The sequence below is a fragment of the Aotus nancymaae genome, unplaced genomic scaffold (assembly GCF_030222135.1).
Source record: "Aotus nancymaae isolate 86718 unplaced genomic scaffold, 86718_ANA_hifiasm-v0.15.2.pri h1tg000106l, whole genome shotgun sequence".
Taxonomy (NCBI): Eukaryota; Metazoa; Chordata; class Mammalia; order Primates; family Aotidae; genus Aotus; species Aotus nancymaae.
The window spans coordinates 653,959-679,463 of record NW_026988521.1 but is presented as its reverse complement, the minus strand read 5'-3'; the positions used below and the strand labels follow the sequence as shown (position 1 = coordinate 679,463).

Below are 25,505 nucleotides of genomic sequence, written 5' to 3'. Positions count from 1 at the left end.
TCAGGAAATCAAAGCCTCTGCCCGTTTCTTCAGGAAGGGCCCCTGGCAGGACCTCGAGAACAGCAATTGATCTGCCCCACCCTGGAGAACAGGCTGTAAAGTCTTATCAGGGCCAACTTGCCACCAACCCTCGCCACCCTCGGCACGCAGGAGCCTGCCCTGTCTCTACCCTGGATCCACTTCCCTCTCAGACCCGAGCTGCTCAGAACCCAAGATGCCCCTCAAGAGTGAATTAACCATGGCTGCTGGCAGCTGTGAGGTGACCTCCACCAGCTGGGGCAGCCTCCCTCCCTCCACGGCCCCCAGGCCCACATGGTCTCCGCTGGGGAGGCAGGGCCTTGCCCCCGGGGCCTCCTGTTGGCCGGGCCTGGTGGAGAGGCATGAGCATGAGTGGGGCTCTCCTAGGGGGGCAGGGCCCCACAGCCTCAGGGGCAGGGCCCCCTTTTTGCCTCATTAGGTGGATGAGAGGGGGTGCCCATCTTTGTGGAGCCCCAGGACCTGTCCCGTTTACTTCCGAGGACGTAGAGGACGGGAGACCTGGAAGAGCCAGGTGGTCCCTGAGGCAGAACTGCCTCCAGGGCATACGAAGCTCTTCCTTGGGACCGAGAATCCCTCTTGCCCTGCAGGGCAGGGGGCTCTCCCGGCTGCCAAGGCCATCCGGGTGGTGACTGGGCACACAGAAGCACCGGGCGCCTCTCTGTGGCACTTGGGGAGCCCATCAGGACCTGGGACCTGCCTCCTCCTCATTGTAGGTCCAGGGCCTCGCCCCTCCCGCGTGGCAAACGACTTCATCAGCCAGGTGCTCATGTACTTCCTGCCTTTAGTGCTAATGACTTCACTCATTTCCAAAGTTTCCAGGTCAGCACCTTTCCCATCATTTCCTTCAGTGAGATTGGCTCATGCATTTGTAACTGTCAGATTATTCTGTCACGTGCTGCATTCCACCTTGGGATTTCCTGATATTCAAAGTGATAGTTTAAAATCTGCATACATTAATGCTTACTCTTTGTACTCCGAAGCTCTATGAATTTTTATTATTTTGAGACAGGGTCTCGTTCTGTTGTCCAGGTTGGAGTGCGGTGGCCCAATAACGTCTCACTGCAGCTTCGGCCTCCGAGGCTCAAGCCATCCTCCCACCTCAGCTTCCCGAGTGGCAGGGACCACAAGTGTGCACCACCATGCCTGGCCAGTGTTTTTATTTTTTATGGAGATAGGGGTCTCACTATGCTGCCCAGGCTGGCCTCTAACTCCTGGGCTCAAGCAGTCCTCCTGCCCTGGCCTCCTAAAGTGCCAGGGTGACAGGCATGAGCCACTGTGCTGGGCCGTCCATGAATCTCGACAGGTGTGTATTGTCACACAGCCACATGGTGTCCAGATCTTGGCCACTTCTCTCTCTCTTTCTCTCTTTCTTTTCCTTCTTTCTTTTTTTCAGACGGAGTCTCGCTCTGTTGCCAGGCTGGAGTGCAGTGGCACAATCTTGGTTCACTGCAACCTCTGCCTCCTGCGTTCAAGCGATTCTCCTGCCTCAGTCTCCCAAGTAGCTGGGACTACAGGTGCGTACCATCATGCCCGGCTAATTCTTGTATTTTTAGTAGCGATGGAGTTTCACCATGTTGGCCAGGGTGGTCTCAACCTCTTAACCTTGTGATCTGCCCGCTTTGGCCTCCCAAAGGGCTAGGATTACAGGCTTTCTTTCTCTCTCTTTCTTTTTCTTTCTCTCTTTCTTTTCCCTTCCCTTGCCTTCCCTTCTTTCTCTTCCTTCTCCTCCTCCTCTTCTTTTTCTTCCTTCCTTCCTTTCTCTTTCTTTCTCTCTTTTCTTATTCTTCTTTAACATAAGTTAATGCTTTTATTTTGTCTTTCACTTTGAGAGAGAATCTCACTCTGTCACCCAGGCTAGAGTGCACTGGTGTGATCATGGCTCACTACAGCTTTGAATTCCTGGGCTCAAGCAATCCTTCCATCTCAGCCTCCCAAGTAGCTAGGACTATAGGTCACCATGCCTGTTAATTTTTAAATTTTTTGTAGACAGGGTCTCAGTCTCACTATGTTGCCAAGGCAGGTCTCAAAATCCTGGCCTCCCGCGATCCGCTTGCCTCAGCCTCCCACAGTGCTGGGATTACAGGCATGAGCACCGTGCCCGGCCCAGGTCTTGGTTTCTAATACCATTCACCAGCAGAAGGAACCAGGCCTGCTGGCTCACTCCAGCACTGTGCTCGCTTATTCCAGGACTGGGGCAGAAGCTGTGCGAGTCTGGAGCATTTTGTAGCGCTGGAAGGTAAGAAAGTGTTCAAAACAAGCAAATTAAAAAGCTTCAGAATTTTGAGGATGTGTTAAAGGTACACAGAGCTGAAAGAAAGGACTCCAGGACCCTGAGCTGGGACAATCTGAGATAAAGCAGTATTAACTGTAACCTAAGCATAAAATAAATACCCTTGAGTTCATACTGATATAAATAAATGAATAAGTAATAAATGGAGAAAAGAGACAAGTTTTTAATGTAAAAGAATGACAAATAAATCATGTAGACCCTCCACCCCCAAGGAGGTGGAGTATGGCTGACAAGCCTTAGGTGGGGGCTGTGCACAGTGACTTCCTCCCAAAGAGAACAGGATGGAAAGGGGAGTGAAAAGAGTCCCTTTACAATGAAGAAAGCTGACCAATGATCTCAGTCAGTTGTGGTGATGGTGCTAACCCTTGGTATGACGTGATGAGCAGGGCACTGTCCTCTGTGGTCTTCCTCCTCGAGCCCCATAGCCCTAATCTCATCGTGAGAAGAGCAGCAGCCAGATCTCAACAGACGGGTGTCCTATAACCCATCGGAAGACGAGGAGAGTGAGAAACGACCCCAGCAGAGAGCAGCTCCGTGTCTGAATGTAAAATGGTGTCCCAGAACAAGGAAAGCAAATTAGGGAAAATTTGAGGAAATCTGAATAAAGTATGGACTCTATTGAGTTAATAACTAATGTATTAATATTGGTTTATTAATTGTGACAAATGTATTATATATTGTATTAGTCAGCACTCTCTAGAGAAACAGAACCAACAGGATGTGTCTGTGTGTCTGTGTGTGCACACCCAGATATCCCACACACCCACATATCCCACACACCCACCCATCCCACACCCACCCATCCCACACACCCACCGACCCCACACACCCAGATATCCCACACACCCACCCATCCCACACACCGACCCATCCCACACACCCAGATATCCCACACACCCACCCATCCCACACCCACCCATCCCACACACGTATGTGTGGAGAGAGAGAGAGAGAGAGAGAGAGATCTATTCTGAGAAACCGCTCATGTGATTGCAGAGGCTTGGTAAGCCCAGAATCTGATGGGGGAGCCCAGGGGCTGGAGGCCCTGAGAAGAGCTGACAGCGGAGCCCGGTTCCTTCTTCTTTCTCAGGAGAGGTCTGTCTTTGTTCTCCTAAAGCCTTCATCCTATTGGGTGAATCCCACCACACTGTGGAGGGTCATCTGCTTTACTCAGAGTTCACCAATTTAAATGTTAGTATCTCGTCCAAAAACACCTTTGCAGAAATATCCAGAATAATGTTTGACCAAACGTGGGCACCGTGGGCCAGTGAAGTTGACACACAGCACCAGCGAAACCGTCAGGGCTGCAGATGCTGTGACTGTCGACTGACACCAGAGTCCTGTCTGGGCAGGTTCCGCGTGAAGAGGGCTTGAGTCAAAGCTGAGCTCCCGGAGGGGCGCACACAGGGTGGCATGGAGGGGCCAGATGCCCACACCCTCCACAGGATCTTTTCCCATGAATCCCAAAGTTTCAGTAAATTCTACTAAATCTACAAAGTACTTAATGGAAATGTGGTTTTTTTAGATGAAGGGGAGAAGTCTTAGAATCTGGCTTAATTTTTTGGAAGTGGTCATTCAGTTTTAAACAAAATAGTGTGAAATATCAAAGGTTTTTAAATTTTTATTTATTTATTTAAGATGGGGTTTCGCCATTTTGGTCAGGCTGGTCTCTAACTCCTGACCTCAGGTGATGCACCCGCCTCAGCCTCCCAAAGATCTGGGATTACAGGCGTGAGCCACTGCGCCCGGCTGAAATAGCAAAGTTTTCATGTGACATGAAAATGGTATTCAAACTTTTCTTTTTGAGATGGAATCTCGCTCTGTCACCCAGGCTGGAGGGCAGTGGCACATTCTCAGCTCACTGCAGCCTCTGCCTCCCGGGTTCAAGCAATTCTCCTGCCTCAGCCTCCTGAGTAGCTGCAACTACAGACACTCACCACCATGCCCAGCAACTTTTTGTATTTTTAGTAGAGACAGGGTTTCACCATGTTGGCCAGGATGGTCTTGAACTCCTGACCTCAGGTGATCCGCCTGCCTTGGCCTCCCAAAGTGCTGGGATTACAGGCGGGAGCCACTGTGCCCGGCTGGTACTAAACTTGGCTGTGTAACACAACCGCCTGGGAGGGTTGCTGTAGCAGATTGCTAGGCCCACTCCAGTTTCTGTTTCATTTCTAACAAGATGAGTGATGCTGATGCTGCTGGTCCAGGAACCACACTTTAAGAACCACTATTTTGTGTGAAGAAATAGATTTCTAATGCAATAAAAAAGGATGATGTAAATGTTTTCACGCACGTGTGCTCCTCCTGGGTCTCTGATTCGAAGAGCTCCATGGAAGAGGGCTGTGCCCTCATCTGTGCCTCCTCCAGCGGCCTCTGTGGTTCCAAGTCTGGACACAGGGTGGTGCCATGTGCCCACAGGTGTCCACCGGACCTTCCAGGTGGTCCTGCAGGCTGAGGTGGCCTTGCGGCTTTCTGAGAGGGTGTGCACCATGGCTGGTCTCTCTCCCACATGCCAGGGGCATTAGGGGTATGTCCAGGGCAAGGTTGCTAAGTATGTGCTGAGTGGTTGAAGAGGGCGAGGGTGAAGATGCAGGCAACGGGACTACTTTTGGCCATCCACGGCCTCGAGTGCACCTGATGCTGCCCCTGTCCAGGATGGGCCAGGATAGGTCTGGCAGACCCTGAGTCTAGAATCCTGAATGCTCTCCAAGCCTCCATAATCTCTTTTGTACACCCTCACTTGGCCACCATCTTGTTCTCCCTGGGTCACATCGTTCTCCTTCTATTAAACGGGAGACCTGGGGGTGGCGGGGAAGAGGGTCTAGGCCTCAGGGTGGTAAGAGGAGAGGCCATCTCGGGCAGCCTTGCTGTGGGCGGGGGCCTCAGGGATCTTTAAGCACAGGGTTTGGTTTGAACAAGTGGTTCAACCTGGGGAATCACAAGGCTGGGATAAGGACCAAAGCTCACGGCTGCAGGTGGGGCCCCTGAAGCAGACGCTGCACAAGTACAAAGGGAGGAGGACAGGTTTGTGCTTGGCAAGGTCAGAAGGGCCGTAAGACTGGTGAGGGGCGGATGGGAAGGGGCTGAAGGCTGTGGCTGGTGTGGCCATCTGGGCTTGAGGGAGGCCTGCAGAGTCTCTCCTGGAGGGCAGTGTCTCCTCCAGGCATTGCTGCTCCCCCCCTCGCCAGCTCCCTCCTCTCTCCTCTCACTGGGGGCATCACCCCCTGCAAGGCTGGGCTGGCTGGGGGCTTGTCTGGAAGCCTCATGTCCTGCAGCACAGTGGGCCTCTCCACTACCCACCCGCACACACCACCTGCACCCCCCACTCAAGCCCAAAAGGGGCAGAGGCGGAGGCCTCCCTCAGGGACAAGCCTGGGTGGTGGTGCAGCCAGTTCTTACCTGTGAAAGATGAAACACCACAGGCTGGGATAGTGAGCCTTTGAACAAGCACTCAGGTCCACAGCCTTATCCAGAACTGGACCCCAAAGCTATAATTAAAGGTTCAGGCGGAAGGGATTATTACAGAGGAGGGCAGAGACCCCCACGGCCTGAGGCTGGTGTCAGGAGCCCAGCACTGCTGGAGATAACATTCGGGATTGTGTCTCTCTGGGCTGTGATCAGATCCTGTCTGGGATGAGGCAGGAGGTTCTTGGGGGCGCAGGGAGAGCAGATGGGGGGAGGAGCAGGACCAGCAAGGCAGGCATGGTCAGAGCACTCAGGCCTTGGTGGTGAGTGGAGCCTGCTGGAGGAAACTGATTGCTGCAGAAAATTGTTGGGGCTGCTGTGTGGAGGAGCAGTTGTGGAGACATGTTTGAGGCTGGACTTGGGGAGGGTGGGGAGTCCATGGGCTGGTTGTGGCATGTGAGTGCCTGAGGGAAATGGAAGTTCACACTGACATTTGGCCTGAGCAGCTGAGAGGGGCTGGAGAAGGTTGAAGGGAGCACCGCAGGGCCTTGGGAACTTGACCATGAGGTGGGGACAGAGGGTAGTGGTCAGCAGATCCCAGCGACTGTGACTGATAAGGAGTAGCTGGGTGTTGGGCCAAGTGGACCGGAGCCAGATGAGGTCTGGAGAGGGTGGGTGGGAAGACTGAGAGGCGTCTGGGCCCATGAGGTCAGGCAGGGCCTGGATGAGGTGAAAAAAACCAGGAGCTCACAGTCCAGCAACCAGAGAAAAAGGCTGGAGAAGACGCCAGAGAATTGGCCTTGGCATGTGGTGGGACACAGGCCTTGGGGGCACGGGGCCCAGGCTGCCTGGGGCAGCGCACGCAGGCCCTCCCAGGGGGTGATGGTGGGAGTTTGCCCTGAGAAAAGGTGTGGGTGAAATTGTCTCCCAGAGAGCAGGAAAACAATTTTATTCGTAAGTGTTTGCTGTGGGAAGGAATGAACCACTCAGTATCTGCAGAAGAGGCTGGGAGACTGTGGCCAGAGCCCAGCTCACCCAGCACATCCAGCCCTGGGTGCCTTGACTTACCTGTGGGCCCCAAGGGAAGGAACCTAGGGTCAGACAGAACCCCCTGCCCACAACCAGCACTCAGAAAGTGCGGAACTTCTTCCCAACAGGCAGCCCGGCATTCTCAGAGGAGCAGGCTGCCGCCTCAGACAGCACGAGCTGAGCCGAGTGGAGCTGGGCCCCCAACTCGGGGCCACTCTGTGGTAACACATCGCTTGAGAAGGTTCAGCAGCTCACACGGGAATCCCAAAATGTGAGAATTTTGTAAGAGCTCTACGTGGTACTGCATGGCTGACACCCCAGACATTTAGGGTTTACTTCAAAAGCATGTCACTTTTCCCCCTTGCATTCTCAAACCCTCGCCCTGCTCCTCTGTGGAGGTCATTTTTCACGAAGAAATGAAACCCCTTTCCAGAGGGAGTCACAGCTCCACACACTGCGAGTGCTTACTTGAAGCCATCAGGGAGTGCCAGGCTGGGGCTGCTGGTCTGAGGCTGGTTCCCTTCCAGTTCCAAGCAGGTGTCCTTTCTGCCAAGCCCTGTGACAGGAGGGGACAGCTGCAGCTCCCCCTTCAGCTATAAAAGGCCCCAACACCCAAGCAAGCAGAGGACACACCGAGAGGAGGACACACTGGGGAAATCCAGTTGGAACTCAGGAAGGAGCTCAACCCCAGAACCATGCTGAGGCTGCGCCCTGCCCTCAGGCTGCTCCAAGCCCCGCTGAGGTGTTGGGCAGTTCCCAAGGCCCACGTCTCTGCCAAGCCGGCCGAAACACCCACCTCTCCTGCGGTAAGTGACCTCCAAGGTAGCAGTGGGCAGTCCTGAGAACTCAGCCCATTCCCTGGGTTTCAAGGTGACACAGAAGTCCAGGCTGGAGAAAGGGAGGGGTGATCATGGCACTGGGCCTTAGTCCCGCAGTGCCATGACTGTGACAATGTCTGCAAGCCAGGAAGGGGGTCCTTGCAGCCGTCACCTGTAGGCCAGGCTTCCAAATGGGCAGCAGAGTCAACAGTGGGGAGGGGGCTCCCCGTTCCGAGGCTCTGATCACATGGCCAAAGATGGGTACTCGGCTGAGCTTGGAGGCTGGGTGAATCCATTGGCTTCATCCCCTTAAAGAGGAAAAGGAGGGCTGCTTTGAAGGTCATAGGAAAGCACAGGTGAAAACTGAAACCTAAGTTAACTATTTCCACTCCAGTCGAGTACGAATGTCTCTGTTTTCAGCAGAAATAAACCAAGGTCAAGAAGGTCATTTGCCCAAGGTCACACAGCTAAGACCTGAGCCTACACTAAGGTCCCCATTCTAGGCTAGATTTGCTCGTAAACCTCTGGGGCTAAAGCCAAAAGGAAGAACTGGTCTCCCACCCGGCATTGGCTGCAGCTTTAAGAAACGGTGGGGGGCTGCGCCCAGGCCGATTCAGGAGGAAACTGAGTGAGGGTGAAATCTGGCTGGTGCCTCAGAACCCGGCTAAGTTCAGCCGCTGAGAACACAGGGGTCCAGATGGGGTCTCTTCTATGGGCACATGTGCACATGCAGAGCACGGGGACTCTTCTGAACGGGACTGCCATTTAGAGGAAGGGCCCTGCCCCTGTCTGCAACTTAAAATTGTGGTTGTTTCTGCTGTTCTGTACAGCGCTAACATCATTAGTACCCCATATACTGGAAAGCTTCCTGGGTTCAGTGCACATCGTGTCTGAGACTCGCCGGCTCAGCATGAACTGTGGCCTTGCCAGAAGGCACACGCAGCCAGGCAGGTTCCTGGGCAGAAGGATGTGGCTGACAAGCGGCAGCCCCATGGATGGAAACCCAAGGCTCCTGGTCTCTCAGGTCATCCTCCCTCATGAGGGCTAGAGGCTGCCAGCCACGCTGATGAGTGGTTTCTTGTGGCTCACAACCACACAGAAATTTGAAGGCAGATGGAGATAACATGGCTAGGGGAGGGAGGGGCCGGGGGCAGTCTTTCTCCCAAATCCCAAACTGCAGGACCCGAGGGACAGAGGGCAGGCAGGCAGCCTCCGAGTGGCCCATGCCTGACCCCTCTTCCAGCCTAGTGAACTCGTGTGTGCTTTCTCCATCAGGAGCAGGCCGTGGGGCTCTTATTCATATTCATCACCTTCGTGGGTCCTGCAGGCTGGATCTTAAGCCACGTGGAAAACTACAAGAAGCACCAGAGAGCATAAGCTGTAGTGTCACCGCAGGCGCAGGCCTGAGCATTAAACCGCCCTTCTGCCTGCCGTCCACTCTGTGATTTCTTTGTAACGTGCACCTCCACTCCCAGAAGGGGCACCTCAAGGGGGTTTCCTTTACGTGCCCAGTCCCGGGGGTGGCTCATGTCAGCAATGGTGCATACCAGGTCACAGATGCTGCTGGCTATTTGAGTGATGAGTGGTGATAAGGATGTGGATGCCTGAGTTGGGGCAGGTCCCCAAGAGGGCTGGAGAAGGGAGTGGATACCCCAGGTCTCTCTAACAATAAAGACAGGACCAGCTTCCTCGGTGGCCCTTGGGGCTGGGTTCTGCCCTAGTCTACTGTATGTGCAGGAAGGAGAAGGCCAAGGCTACCCCACCAAATCCTCCCGAGGTTCCAACTCATGCTTTTGAACCTCCAGGCACAGACTTGGCCTGGAAGCTAAGCCCAGGAAAACAGAACCATGAGAAGAACAAAGCAAAGGTGTTTATTACAGGAACATTCTCACACCACAGTGGAAAAGATGTCCGCGAGGTGGACGGGGAATGATCAACCTCAGAGCACGCAGACTTGAGGGCACTTCCTGCCTCGTACGCAGTTTCTCTCCTGTATGACCTAAAACTCAGAGACCCCCACCCACTGCAGGAAAGACCCACAAAGGAGCCTTCTGCCTGTGGCCTGGCCCCCATCAGGGACGGTCCTCTGTTTTTATAGCAAGAACAGTCTGTCCTTCAGACAGGATCCCAACCCTACCCCGATGACAGCCAGCTTTATTGGCTGGAGAAACGCCTCTCTCGGGTGAGTCAAAGCGGACAACAGGTGGACCTGGGGGGCCCTAGGTGAGGATGTCATGGGCCTGGTGCTCTACCAGCATCTCCATGCTCTTCACATCCGTGCACCAGAACTCCAGGCGGTCCTTCATTCCCTTGATCTGAAATGCAAATCCACAGACAAGGGGCATTAAGACACTCAGGAGTCACAGGCCAAGTGGCCAACACCACAGCAGCTGATGAGTGCTGACTCTCTCAGGCAGCTCTAACAAAAGGATCTCTCAGCTAGGGGAGTGTGACAGGACTGCCCGGGTTAATTCTTATCACAAGGACATTAGGAAAAACTTGCATGAAAGCAATCAGACAAGAATCGAGGAAATCCACAGGATTACATTTCCAACAAATGTGGGTAAGATGGATGTGAGCTCAAATCACAGAACCAGGAATGGATCTGACTGCAGCTCCTATCTCAGGATTAAAAGGCAGCGTGAGCACAACCAGCACTATTGTCATAATAAGCTTTTAAATGCAGGGTTCAAATCTCAGGCTCGCATTAAATTAGGCTCTTAGGAAAATCCAATAGCAGTGATTCATTCTCCAAAACCTCTTGTCTAATAATGCTTTCTTCCTAAATGGCTTCTACCCACATGAAACTAAGACAGCATAGACACAACCCCAAAACACTCACAGAGACGAATGGTCTCAATCACATCACCTGTTGCAAATCCAGCACTCGGGGCTGCACCCAGGTCATGTGGACTCGTTTGTCCACCTCGTCTATACTGCCTTTCACCAGCCCCACCGAAAGGGCCTTCATCACCAGGAGCTCCACCTGTGCAGAGAGCCGGGCTTGTGTGAGACACACACCCACGGACCCAGGTGGTGTCTGAAATGCGGACACTGCTTCTCCCGTCGTTTTGCACTGTCTAGGGAGCAGAGTGCTCACACAGGAGCCTCGACTCCAGGGCGCAGCTTTGCTACTGTGACATCCTGAGCCTAGGGACCGTACCTCATTCACGGTGATTTTAGCACTTTTGGCAATTTCTTCAAAGGTGAGTTGTCTGTGATTGGCAGGTCGTGTAAAAGTCATCTGAAAAAACATTTATTAACTTTTAAACTATTTTTCCAAATAAAAATGGACTGATAAGGGTGTTTTGTCAATATTGGCTCTGAAAACAAAGATGATCTTATTAGTACCCCATATACTGAAAAGTTTCCTAATATTAGACATACATCTTGTTAAGAATAAGCTTTCAATGCTTAGATAAGGATAATAGCAAAAATAAGTCTTATAGGAATTTTTGACAGTAGCCATTATTCCATCCCCAAACAAGTACTTGAGGCCACAGTTTGCCAGGGTTTACTGTCCACTTCCTCAAGAACCCTAAATTCTTGTGGGAAAGACAGATGTGCACATAGACAGGAAGGGACACGCCATGAGGCGGCAGCTGCACCAGGGCGAGGGGGCAGCTAATTCATTTCAACTCAGATGGTCAGAGAAGGCCTCGGGGGGGCAGTGGTGGGGCGAGGGGGTTTTGTCTGAGCTAAGACCCGAGTATCAACTTAAAAAAGCAAGTGGTGGCAAAGGAAAAGAAAGGTGGCAAAGGGAGGGGTGCACGGCAGAAGTACCACCACTGAAAGCTCGGACTGTCCAGGACGGGCTGGGAGAGCGTAGCGCTCCACCTGACCAAAATCTTAAACCACAGACAGAGGGGCTCCCGGGTGCTTGCTCACCTCCATGAGGCACAACAACTGAATTTTCCTCAGAAGCTGGGCTTCGTTAGCTGCTAAATCAGGCTGTAAAGTACAGAAAGACAGAACGATGTCATCCGTGTTTGTGCTTACCAGTTACCTAACTGGGGCTTTGGAATTCATTCAACAGTAGACCGAACAAAAAGCAGCTACGCAGATCCAAACATTTTACATTGCAGAATGCTGAAGCTCATTAACAACTTCAAGGGATCGAACTTCACTCTTAGGAAATCTAAAGAGTAGTACCTAACTGGGACACTGTCAAGGCAAGGAATTTACAAGGTGAGATCTGTATTAATGCTACAAACACCACTGGGCAGGGCCACAGGGTACAGGCATTTCAAGAAGACTGTCCTGGCCAAGGTACTGTGGGAAGGACATGCCCGACAGCCAGGAGGCTTTCAGGGGGTGCTGCCTGCTCAGTCAGCACAGTGCAAGTGGAGCCCCTCTGAGGAACAGCTTCCTTAAGTTCTAGAGACTTGTTCTGAATCAAAAGAGCAAGTTATTAATTTATAATGAAAAATATCATTGTCAGGAGAACTAGAGTATACCCGTCTCCAAGACTTGCATAATCTCTTCTTACAGTGGATCAAAATGTCACCTGGTAAGCACAGAATTAAACCAAGGAGACTTGTTTTCTTAACTCAAATAGCAATTCATATCCTGACACAGGCAGCCCCAATGGGGACCTTTCTGCCACAAGCACTGGTCAAGCTCTGTAGAAAGGGCTCACTCCCACTCCAGAACAGATGCTGCCAACATGCATCTCTGAATTTTTTTCTTTAAATTGCTATAAGCAGCCGTCTTCCTTTCTGAGATATCAATAAACAATCAGACCACAGTCAGCTCTGGCTGCACCTGTGCTTTTTGCCTCTTCACAGTGCCCCAGTCCGTATCCACCCTGCTCTACCATGCATGAATTTTACAAGTTTATTTTAAACTGAGAAATTTGAAAGTTTCAGAAAAACACAAAAATAACCTTAATTCCTACCACTGTCGACATGTTATTAATATTTACTAATAACCTCATTAAAAAAGAACATACTTACCATTAAAGCTCAAGTCCTTGTTAAGCACCGCTCACTAACTCCCACCTTCCAGAGGCTCCTCCACCCAGCGCCTGCCCTCCCCTTGCACTGAGGTGAACTGACCGTTCTCCTTGCACCGGGCACTTGCTCCTCCTTCCTCTCACCTTCTCTCCCACCCAGTCATGTTAGCTTCACACATCCTTCTTTCAGCTCAGCTGACATGCTAAAATTTTCCTTCTCCTTTGCTAAGTGTACTCACACTGTGCCTCTTCACTCATTCCTAAGGGCACATAGACGAAGACGTTAGGTCACTGTGACTTCCTGGGATTTGGGACACCTTCTGAGAAACCCCCTACACCCAGCATACATGCAGGGCCCACATTCAATTGTTTTCTCAGAATACCCTCACTCTTCCTCTGTAGCACTGAGTAATGCTGTAGCTAACTAACCACTAAGCTCTCTGCTCCATGAGAGCAAGGACTAGCCTGTCTAGGTCTCCTCTTTGCCCAGTGCCTTCCTGTGTGCCTGGCAAGCAGGGAAGATGCTCAACGAACATCTGTCGTATGAGTGATAAATACATAGCGGAGTAAGGGCGGGGCATCGTGGGAGTCACACCTGCTGGCCCCAGGCAGTCTTCAGGGTCTGGAACCTCTCTACGTTGCCACTGTTGAAGGCATAGAGGGTGTCAATCAGCCACTGCCGGTCAGTGTTCCGCAGGGACTCCAGCACAGGGTGCATGAGCTGTGAGGACAGAGATCGCCAGCTGGTAACACTTTAGTCTCCCCCTTTCCTTGTTAAGGAAGCTGAGCCCAGGGTCAACTTACAAGTTCTCCGAAGTTAAAAACTCCCTCGCCGAGAAGTCCTGCTAGCCCCAGTGTGAAGGCTCTCTCCTGCTGCTCAGACACTATGGTAGCAACACAGGCCCACTTACTAACCAGTCACAATAATCAGTCCTGTTTAGCTTTCAAAATCTCATATAACAAAAAAGTAAAAAAACCATTGTTTGTAAGGGTGTATTACAAAGCCTTGACTTTAGTCACCTCTTCTAAAGTATCCGGCTGACTTAGATTATACCAGGAACCACATACACATGGGTTTTCTGGACAGAGCATTCATTTATTATTTTTTCCTAAATATAGGTGAATCTATACATATTTTCAGCTGTGCCACTTCCAACCAGTTCCCTAAATCTCTTACCTGCTATGGTGAGGAATATTATGTTATTTATCTTTACCCAACTAGCTTCTTTCCACAATTAACTTACTTTCTGTTCCTAGACAGCAAGTCGGTTGTCCTCTGACCACCTCAGTTCCTTTTCTATTTTTCTTGACATATAGTAATAAAAACTGCATCAACACTGTGAGAGTTGCAGGTCTCCTTAACGACAGCAGTGTTTTGTGAGGAACATCTAAAATCTGCTGAGAATTTCTTTTCTGAACACATATTCCTTGCACTTTCCCCAAAACTGAATGTTTTTCTTTCCACTCTCGAATCCTTGAAAGATTTAATAATTTTTCCCCATGGGTCTGGAATTTCAGTTTTCAAAACAAGGGTCTCCGCTATAGGGATTTCGTGTGCCCTTCTTCCTGTGGCAGGGTAGTGGGTGGGTGGGCTTAGAAGTATTCACATCACGGCACTTCCTAAAAACCTGTGACTTGGGTAGCAGTAAAGGGACTGGAGAAGGAGCAGTAAAGGAGCTAGGAGGAATCAGCTTCATTTTCACATTTTCATCTAGATTAAATGCTGGAGACAAATACAACATAGAAATTAAGCTTATGCAAATCTTCCCATCTTTTCTTCAAAACAGGATGAATCCATCTGAGTTCTTTTTTTTTTTTTTTTTTTTGGTGAGACAGAGTCTCGCTCTGTCACCAGGCTGGACTGCAGTGGTGCAATCTAGCTCACTGCAACCTCCACCTCTCCTGAGTTCAAGTGATTCGCCCGCCTCAGCCTCCCGAGTAACTGGGATTATAGGCACCCACCGTCAAACTTAGCTATATATATATATATTTTTTTTGTATTTTTAGTAGAGACAGGGTTTCACAATGTTGGCCACGCTGGTCTTGAACTCCTGATGTCAGGTGATCCACCCGACTCAGCCTCTCAAAGTGCTGGGATTACAGGCGTGAGCCACCATGCCCAGACCCATCTTAGTAATTTCTGAGAACTATCAACTCAAGCACCTCATAGCTGCTATGTTTGGAGAATACGCTCCTGTGTGACGTGGACTTCAACGGCCTAGGTTACCTGGAAGATCCTTGATGTCAACACAGCCCAAAAAGCGCAGAGCATCTTTGTAGTAGGACGCGTGGTTTCCGATGGTTTGATAGTATTTACTGGAGAGGTCGTAGAAACGACTGTGCACTGATGTAACTCCGGGAAGGCTGCTGAGCATCTCTTCGACATCTTCAATTGTTTCCTACACACAGGAAGCAAAACCATCTCTCTTTTTATGTTAAAATTTTATTTATTTAATTTTTTTAGAGACAGGGTCTCACTCTGTTGCCTAGGGTGGTCTTGAACTCCTGGCCTCAAGTGATTCTCCCACCTCAGCCTCTGTAGTAGCTGGGATTACAAGTGCAAGCCGCTGTGCTTGGCTAAGATTTTTAAAGTAACATATCGTGGGATGAAAAGCAGAAACCACAAAGACAAAGACTGATCAGTGTTACTACATTAAAATGGAAAACTTCATCCAAAACACAGAAAAAAGTACAAAGCCAAGCTACAGACTGGGAAACAATCCTTATAGCATGTATAACTCACCAGCAATTATGACCAAGGAAATATAAAAATGCTTACAAATCAGTCAGGAGACAAGCAACACAGTAGAAAAATGGGCAAAAGACATTAACAGGCAATTGACAAATTTGGAGACACAAATAGAAACAAACCACTAGTAACTGAAACACAAATTAAACGCCAGCAAGGTATCATTTCACTTCCATTAGATCAGCAAGAGCTAAGGAGCCTGAAACCATCAGGTGTTGAAGATATGGAGCTTCCAGGGTGCTCTTACGGTGCTGAGGGAGCACACATCTGGGAAAGGCAGAGATGCATATGCTTGTAATCGGGAGTCTCCTGGTGAGATTCTGCCCACATACACAAGGGACCAGGCACTGAAATACTTACAGCATTATTGTTTGTGAGAGTAAAATGAAACAACCTGAATCTTTTTCTTTTTTAAGACAGTCTCCCTCTGTTGTCCAGGATGGAGTGCAGTGGTGCGATCTCGGCTCACTGCAACCTCCACTTCCTGGGTTCAAGCAATTCTGTGCTTCAGCCTCCTGAGTAGCTGGGATTACAGGTGCCTGCCACCACGCCCAGCTAATTTTTGTATTTTTAGTAGATATGGGGTTTCACCACCTTGGCCAGGCTGGTCTAGAACTCCTGACCTCGTGATCTACCTCCTTAGCCTCCCAAAGTGCTGGGATTACAGGTGTGAACTACCACGCCTGGCCCTAAATCTCTTCAATAGGAGACTGGGTACACACGCTGTGAAACACTTGTACAATGAAGTGCCGTGTAGGAGTAAAAGCACACTAGTTACACACAGCAACATGACTCTGACATCCAGCATTAAGCCAATGTGAAAACACTTAAGAGTTACACACCCCTATTTAATGAAGCACGAGGAAGTGCACGGGCATGAGAGGGAGCCTGGCTGGGGGCGAAGTGTGGTCTGAAGGGCACTAGCGCCCTGACTGTCATTCTGCTTCATTCATAAGCTGGTTAGGGCACATGGATGACTATTACAGCATTCTTTACTGTGACTTACAGCTTTCAATGTGTCTTAAATACTGCAAAATAAAATGTAGTAAGCATGCATGTGGTTTAGGACTGAGAAACAACAAGCAATAAAATGTATCTTTTCAGGGCAATGAGGACATGAACACTTTTAACCCTTACCCCCAGTATTTTCCTTAATACGATGATTACCAAAGCAAACATGAACACACGCAGGCTCTGGTTAAACAAGGCGGACCAACCACATATGTTGGTTTCGCTGCCACCCACATCCAAACTTGTCCCCCAAACTGCACTAAAATGAACATAAGACAGACATAAAAGTAGACAGGACACTTCAACAACATTTAGGAAGCAGAGGGAAGACGGAGGAATAGCACACGACGTGTCAGTGGCGTGCAGGCTGACCGTGGTCAGGGAGAACCAGTGTGCTTTGGACTGACTCAGGCCATGCTGGGTCATTACTAGATGGATGTGCTGTGGTAACACAGGGGAGTGTTCATTTGTTTAAGGGCAACAGGCATTACGTCAGCAACTTATCCTTAAGTGGTCTTGGAAAAAAGCTACATACACACACAGGCAAAAGTGGTGAAAGGGTTAGCAATGTGGGGACAGGCACAGTGACTCATGACTAATCCCAGCACTTTTGGAGGCTGAGGTGGGCGGATCACTTGAGGTCTGGAGTTCAAGACCAGCCTGGCCAACATGGTGAAACCCTGACTCTACTAAGAACACAAAAAAATTAGTCAGGTGCGATGGCACATGCCTGTAATCCCAGATACTCAGGAGGCTGAGGCAGGAAAATCACTTGAACCCAAAAGGCGGAGGCTGCAGTGAGCCGAGATTGTGCCATTGCACTCCAGACTGGGTAAACAGAGCCAGACTCCATCTCCTGCAATGGGGAATCTGGGTTGGGGTACAGGAGTTCTTTGTGTTATTTTTGCAACTTTTCTGTAATTTGAAAATGTTTTAAAATAAACAGTAAAGAAAAAAAGTAGGTTATTTTTTCCCTACAGTTTTAAATAATTTTAAACCAAAGATAAATCTGTATTATGGTGAGCTCACCTTTGTAACCTGTAGGTCCCCAATGTTTAATTTTAGAGCTCCAATCGCTGTTTTACACAGGATCACTGCCTCATCACTACTTTTCACCTAAGACATCAAAAACAAAAACAAGAAACGTCAGAATGTGGACAGCTGACTAAGGAAGCCAGCTACTTATACATTAACTTAACCTTGATGACTAGAGACCTTCTGGACAGTGAGCACGGACAGGAACTGTAAGTCACAAACACTCTAAAAGGCATTGTTCGAATCTCACATTTACCTTCTCACGAGTCTTTTCCAGAAAAGTAAGAGCCACATTAGGATCTGGAAAAGAAAGAACAACAAAGTCAGAAGGACCATCGACAGACTGGTTTCTACCAACCACGACCCCTTTAAGGAAGATAATCTTTAGGTTTTGACCATAAAGTATAATGAAAACATAGTATCTGATACAGAAAGCACAAAAGTTCAATTAACATATATTTCAAGATAATTTTAACTACCATTTGGATCTGCTCCTTTATAAAACAAAGTAAGACTTACCAGTCATCTGTCTAACTACATGAAGAATGATTTCTACCAGGGACAAAGGATTCACCCTGAAATAAAAGCCACCAGTCTTTGAGTACCAGTGAGTATCAATATACTCATTTTCAAAGTAAAAAACTGATGAAAAGGTTTTACCTGTGTTCAAATTCACTGATGAAGTTTTCATAAAGCTGTGAAACCAAAACATGGAGAGAAATTATAGGATGTCTTTTATTCTGCAAAATGAAGACCCCCAAACACTATTTTTAGTAAAGAAGTTGCATCAATGCTATCAAGTTAGGAGTGTGCAAACCACAATGCCCATCACATAGTAAGCAATGCATAAATGTTTTCAGAACGACAGGAGACCATATTAGGGCTTATATCAATTCACATAAATGATCAACAGATTATTGGGCCAGGCACGATGGCTCACCGCCTGTAATCCCAGCACTTTGGGAGGCTGAGGTGGGCAGATCATCTGAGGTCAGGAGTTCAAGACCAGCTCTGCCAACATGGTGAAACCCCGTCTCTACTAAATATACAAAAATTAGCCAAGTGTGTTGGCACACGCCTGTAATCCCAGCTACTTGGGAAGCTGAGGCAGGAGAATTGCCTGAACCCGGGAGGTAGAGGTTGCGGTGAGCCGAGATCGCACCACTGCACTCCAGCCTGGGCAACAGAGCAAAATCCCATTTCAAACAAAAAAAAAAGATCAACAGATTATTAAGGAAAACTAGGCTTCTTCTAGCTTTGGGAATTATACTACTGACCTATAAGAACCTCCAGAGAAATGCCTATATTCTTTCTTCCAGGTATTGTAAGTTAAATAGACTATCAGATTGAAATGCTCCCCCAGTTTCCTCCCCGTGGCTTCTGGGCTTGCTGTTTGGACCGCTGTGAAGATGCCTTGAGCTGCCGTGTGGTCCCTGGCTGACCAGGGCAGGTTTACTTGTATCTATTCTACTTATTTAAATAATAATAAGACCACTGTGGAAGGAAGGTGAATCCCCTTAAGTAAAACTGTTGAAAACCCTACAGCTAGAGATTCAAGATGTATGTTCAGCAGCTGGACTAATGTGTTTGTTGAGAAAAATAAAATGTGCTCTAGAGAATGGAATCGTGATGTCCAATATAAAGGCAGAGTCTGGGTTCAGCTCAAACAGGGAGACAGCAGCCTCTGTCTTGTACATTTCAGCAGTGTTGTGTGCAGCATGAACGACGCCTAAACCAAAAACAAGGACAGAAGAGATGGGAGGTGGTGACCAAAGTCTTCAACAAGGAGAGGGAAGTAAGAAAGGGAAAGGGAAGGAAAGAAGTCACCTAGTATCAGCATCAAGTACGTGGCACGGCTGTAAGAGACCTGAATGGACAGCAGCTTTTGGTTTGCATCATTTACCTGCACTGTGAACCCCTGTGCCTCCCATCTTTATCACTGAAGTTGACAGTGAAATAAATTTGTATCAGAAGTTGGCATCTCAGGCCGGGCGCAGTGGCTCACATCTGTAATCCCAGCACTTTGGGAGGCCAAGGTGGGTGGATCACGAGGTCAAGAGATCGAGACCATCCTGGTCAACATAGTGAAACCCCGTTTCTACTAAAATACAAAAATTAACTGTGTGTGGTGGCACACACCTGTAGTCTTAGCTACTCAGGAGGCTGGGGCAGGAGAGTTGCTTGAAGCCGGGAGGCGGAGGTTGCAGTGAGCCGAGATTGCGCCACTGCACTCCAGCCTGGGACCTGGCGAAGAGTGAGACTCTGTCTCAAAAAAAAAAAAAAAGTTTGCATCTCACTTTTATACAGTATAAAAGAATTTTTTTGTCTTTCAATGCAGTTTTTTTGGAAGAAAGAATATTTTAAAATGGATAACGGACTGTACAATAAGTCTCTATCGTCTGTGTAAACATGTTTCAGATAAATTTCAATTAGATTTGAAATACACATTTTGTTCACCAATTAAGTTAATGAAATAAAATTTGAATAAACGTTCACTAATCAAACGGAATGGAGTTCCTTCAGATTTTAGAAGGTTAAGGCTAATTATGCACCATTATCAAATTTCTTAGTCATTCAATACTTCAGCACTTCCTCAGACCCTATGCTAGGTACTGCAACACAGACTGTGTAAGACAAACGATGTGTTTTCAAGGAGCTCCTGGTCTACTGAAGATCGTCTTTAAACAAATAAATTACAATACAGTGAGTTTAAGAGCAAAAAGAAAAAAAAACACAGAAGGGGATCAGCCAAACGGAGAGGCTTCGAAGCTTACTGTAGAAGTGGCAATCCTGAGTTCAAGGAATGAAGAGCAGTTAAGAGACGTGGCCATTTGGTTTGGGAGAGAAAGAAGTTGAGAGAACATTCCAGACAGTAACAAACATGTGCAAAAGCAAGGAAGCATAAAATACATTATGTTTCAGGAGTATTTCTGAAGGACACAGACTAGAAAGCACTGAAGATTGGTCTGTGTCCAGAACGCAATGCTGAACTGGTGGAGACACATGATCACATTTCTATTTTAGGAACATGCCTAGGGCAGAGAGGACAGCGGGTGAAAGAGACTGAGAGAGGCCAGTTAGAGGCTAGCACTGGCCAAGATAGGAGAGCGAGGGAACAACAGTGGTGAGGACGGATGGACAATCTGAGAGGTTCAGGGGTAAGTTGAACCAGACTCACTCAGATGTGGGCTGGTCACACAGAAGGAGAGCTGACAAGAGCTTACGGCCAAGAGAGTGCCTAGTGTGGGCACAGTAGGAGAGGGAACCTCCAAGTGACCTTAACTTTGGATTAGGAGAGCCTGTAGTTCCTCTGGAATATGAAGGTAGAAAGATGAAAACATCCCTGTGGCAATTACATGTTCAAATCTGGCACGCAAGAAACAGCCAACTAAATAAAATGCAATTTTTGTCCCGGCACAGCGCTCACACCTGTAATCCAGCACTTTGGGAGGCCGAGGTGGCTGGATCACTTGAGGACAGGAGTTTGAGACCAGCCTGGCCAACATGGCGAAACCCATCTCTGCCAAAACTACAAAAATCAGCCAGGCGTGGTGGCACACACCTGTAATCCCAGCTACTTGGGAGGCTGAGGCATGAGAATGGCTTGAACTCAGGAGACGAAGGTTGCAGTGAGCTGAGATCCACCATCGCACTCCAGTCTAGGCAACAGAGCAAGACTCTATGCTCCTGTCCCCCAAAATAAATTAAATCACGGCCAGGCAGTGGCTCACGCCTGTAATCCCAGCACTTTGGGAAGCTGAGGTGGGTGGATCACCTAAGGTTAGGAATTTGAGACCAGCCTGGTCAACATGGTGAAACCCCATCTCTACCAAAAATTCAAAAATGAGCCAGGCATGGTGGCGGGTGCCTGTAATCCCAGCTAATGTGGAGGCTGAGGCAGGAGAGTCATTTGAACCTGGGAGGTGGAGGTTGCAGTGAACCAAGACTGTGCTACTGCACTCCAGCCTGGGCAACAAGAGCAAAACTCCATTTCAAAAATAAACAAATAAATAAATAAAATGGCATTTTTACTACAAGTGACTACTTCAAAGATATCTTCCTTACTAGAAGGAAATGTTTGAACTTTCCTGACATCTATTAATCTAAAAAATTACCTTAAAAAAGAAGCCCACTAAGTCCAGAAAGTCAAAATCATTTCTGGTGATTACAAATTCATAAATACACTTTACACTTATAAATACATTTTACACTTATGTTGGCTGGATCCCAAAAATTTTTAAAGGTTTATTTTGTCCATGGGAAAAGTAAACTCAAATCTGCCAACCTAAATAAACATCACCTTACTGTGAGGTTTAGGAAATGTTTTTGCCATGTGTAGAAAAGTGATTTAAACATAAGAAAGCAAAGGATAGAGATAAACAATTATGAATTATCTATCATGATAATTTAGAACCTTAGGAAACAAGTATTAAGATAGGCCTCAGACCAGGCACAGTGGCTCACGCCTATAATTCCAGCACTTTGGGAGGCTGTGGCAGGTGGATCACCTGAGGTTGGGAGTTCGAGACCAGCCTGACCAACACTGGTGAAACCCTGTCTCTACTAAGAAATAGAAAAACTAGCTGGATGTGGTGGTGGGCGCCTGTAATCCCAGCTACTTGGAAGGCTGAGGCAGAAGAGTTGCTTGAACTTGGCAGGTGGAGGTTGCAGTGAGCCAAGATCGTGCCATTGCACTCCAGCCTGGGCGACAAGAGCAAAACTCCGTCTCAAAACAAAACAAAACAAAACAAACCCCAAAAAAACAGGTCTTATTTATCATTTTCCCACGTAATCTGAAAGATAGAATATTCAGCAAAATCTCCAGGTTTAAAGATGGTTTTAAGTTCCTTTGAGTAGTAAAATGTCAAACTGACGGCTAGAAACCACAAGAAAATCTTACAAGCCCAGGTGGTGTGGTAGTAAGGCAGTAAGCTCTGTCGTCAGCATATAAAAGTAATGTATTCAGGAGAAATAACTCAAGATGTAATTATAAGCTAGCTATCAGTTACAATGCTGGTATGAATCTGAGTCATTCAGAATCAGAGAAAGGCATCATAGAGTGAGATGTCAGGAACAGCTTCCAAGAGGAGGCTACCAGTGAGCAGATTTGTGGGGATGTGTTAGGGGATCTGGGGAAGGCTGGAAAAGAAGTGTATATATTTTTTTCCTGTTGAAAAAATTCTAAAAGTACTACATTATAGAGGCAGCATGACATTATATAGGGCTCTCCCTCTAATCCACCCACCCTCAACCCAAGTAGAAGAGGTGCTTTATCTTCCACACTACCCAGGACAGAAGTGTCTGGAAAAGCAAGCAGTCAGTGCGGCTGAAGGAAGGGTCTAAGATTCCCATAGACAGAAATCTTCCTCATACCTTACCCCACCCTCTAACTGGGTCTGAACTTCCAGTTTCTGAATAACAGTTTTCTAAAAGTAGAGTACTAAAAGAAGCCTACGAACAATAAGATAATCAGGCATGCTGTAAGATAGCACTTTATGCTAGAATTTTAGAAAAAGCCAGAATGTCAGTGTTTGAATCCTCTTCTGCCACTTATCAGCAGTGACCCATGGTAAGTTAAAGTTTTGTTTGCTTCTACATCAAAATAGTGAGATAAAAGTAGTATTTATTGGCCAATGTTGTTATGAAGGCTATGTGATGCACTCAGACCAGTACCTGACATAAAGTTGTGGCTTATTACTATTACTAGCATAAAGCCGATCTTATTTTAAAAAGTCCTTTAGCACGTTCATATAATCTGATGTGGCATGGCCAATTATTTACCTTAATGAGACCATCTCCTTGGGCAAAGCACGGATCTTGCACAAAATCAAGCACCTGAAGCGTCAGCTGATGCCACAACCTGAAAAACATACAGCACTGAAGACCTCTAAACGAATACCAGTCACAGACACCTTCAGCCTTGATGGTCTTATCAAGTCACAAATACAGGTTGGGTATCTCTAATCCAAAACTCTAAAATCCGAAATGCTCCAAAATCCAAAACTTTTTGAGCAGCAACATAAGGCTCAAAGGAAATGACCAGTGGAGTATTTCAGATTTTTGAATTACGGATACTGAACAGGTAAGTTTACATCGCAAACATTCCAAAATTCGAAAAAATACTAAACCCAAAAATCTTTTGCCCCAATTCATTTCATTTCTTTTTTTTTTTGAGACGGAGTCTCGCTCTGGTGCCCAGGCTCGAGTGCAGTGGTGCCATCTCAGCTCACTGCAACCTCCGTCTCCCAGATTCAAATGATTCTTCTACCTCAGTGTCCCGAGTAGCTGGGATTACAGGCATGAGCCACCCGTCCGGCTGCCCCAGTGCATTTCTGATAACAGATGCTAAATCCACACTAACCAGTCTCTACTGTGTAGTGGAAAGAATGCTAAAGCAAATGTGATAGACCCGAGTTCTTTTCCCGGCTCTGCTACTCAATGGTTATGTCACTTTGAGATCACTTAACTTCCCTAAGACTCAGTTTTCCCAGGTATGAAACGGAGAACATTGTTCTACATTACCTCAAAGAATTACTGTGAGGTTTGACTGGAAACAAGAACTTTGGAATCATACATATCTAACCTGAGATTCTGGCTCTTCTGCCTATTAGCTAGGGAAGGCAATTAAAATGAACTTCAGTTTCCTCATCTGTGAAAAGGATGAATGGAAGATTAAATAAGCTAATATGTAAAACCTCCAGGACAGTGGCATAGCTCCTCAAAGCCCAAAGGCTAGTATTTAACAACGCAGATAAAACGCTTTGAAAAGTACCAAGTGCTGTCCAACACAAACCATTATTTGACAAACACTAATTTGCTCTCAAAAACTAACAGCAGAAGGCTGCTGAATGCTAAACAACATCAAAACAAGTAAGCAACATCTACGGGAAACGTATTATATTAAATGCTAGGGTTGTTAACAGGGAGCTATCACAGGAGATGTATTTTCTACGGAATAGCTCCAGGCCAATGCCAGCAACTTAGTCTATTCACCTTAAAATGAGGTTAGTGCTTAGTAACAATTGCTCTGCAATTCATCCTGTTTCTAAACAACCCTAAACTTTAAGGCCTTTCTGGGGCACGAAGCCTAGTGGGGACAACGGGAGAGGGTAAGTGGCTGCAGTTGCAGAATGAATAGGGAGACGGCAAAGCTGCACTAGCCTTTGGTTATCAGCTCCAGACCGCGAGAAACACAACTGTAGCTACAGTCACACTATGACAAGGCTAAGTATGAATCACCAAGATCTGTTTCCCAAAGTGGGTGGCAACCTGGCCCTCAAAGCGTGTTTGCTTGTTTCACTGGAATCAAGAGCTAAAATCAAAGGCTACCCCGGAACCGTTTTGGTAAGACCCAAGGTAGAGTTCAGCAGCCTCAGTCCCAGGCCTTCGTTAAGGAAGCCGTGAATCTCAGACCCAAATAAACACCCTGGCTACAGGGTCTGTCATCCCTCTCATTCCTCGACCACTCGGGGTTCCTCAGCAGACCGCGCCGGCAAAGCTGGTCCTCACCCGCCCCCGTCTCGCCCCAACTCGGGTCTCGGCGCCCTCAGCCCATCAAGGGCCCGCTCCTCCGCCCGCCCCTCCCTCCGTCTCGCTCTAGCGCGGGGGCCCGGGGCCCGTCGGCTCGGCGCTCACTTCTTCGTGTAGAGCTCCTCCAGACGATGCCACACAGCGGGCTGCCCGGGCCCGGAGCTCTGGCTCTGCTGTAGGAACCCCGGTACGTCCTTCATGACAGCAGGAAGACCCCCCGGGACAGAACAGCCGGGGTGTCAGCACCGCAGGGATGGCTGCCGGAAATGCTCACTCACTTCCGGCGCTGCGCGACGCGGGGCAGGCTGGGAGCGCCGTGGTCGGCCGAGGGCGGGGTCCGCTGGTTGCCCGGTCACCGCGCGTCTCTACGCTCGGGACAAACCTCTCTGCCGCGTTTGCAACCCACTCCCCGCGCACCTCGCCGTGTCACTGAGGCGTTAAACAGTATGGGCGCCTCTGGTCGAAACGGCCACAAAGCTTTGTGGTGTCAGCCTCTGTGACCCGGAATTGCTCCTCTCAAATGAGGACCTTGCCAGTGGTGTCTTGCAAGGACTAGGTGTAAATATAATGCCTGGCTGTGGTAAAAGCGCTCAGGAAGTATTAACTAGCATCATCCGGGTTGAAAAGTGTGAGCGCAGGGTTCAG

General features: G+C 48.3%; 1 protein-coding gene across 1 annotated transcript; it reads right to left on the bottom strand.

The window, feature by feature from the left end:
- Window positions 1-9,436: 9,436 nt before the first annotated feature.
- PSMD13 (proteasome 26S subunit, non-ATPase 13) lies at window positions 9,437-25,132 on the bottom strand. The gene is made up of 13 exons (XM_012456061.2): window positions 24,966-25,132; window positions 23,112-23,190; window positions 17,991-18,025; window positions 17,850-17,905; window positions 17,587-17,630; window positions 17,325-17,411; window positions 14,763-14,934; window positions 13,340-13,419; window positions 13,131-13,256; window positions 11,470-11,532; window positions 10,745-10,825; window positions 10,451-10,567; window positions 9,437-9,896 (listed from the first exon to the last, which is right to left on the bottom strand). Exons 1-13 carry the CDS (start codon window positions 25,058-25,060, stop codon window positions 9,801-9,803), a joined length of 1,131 nt encoding a protein of 376 aa, XP_012311484.1. The 5' UTR covers window positions 25,061-25,132; the 3' UTR covers window positions 9,437-9,800.
- Between the last annotated feature and the right edge of the window lie 373 nt (window positions 25,133-25,505).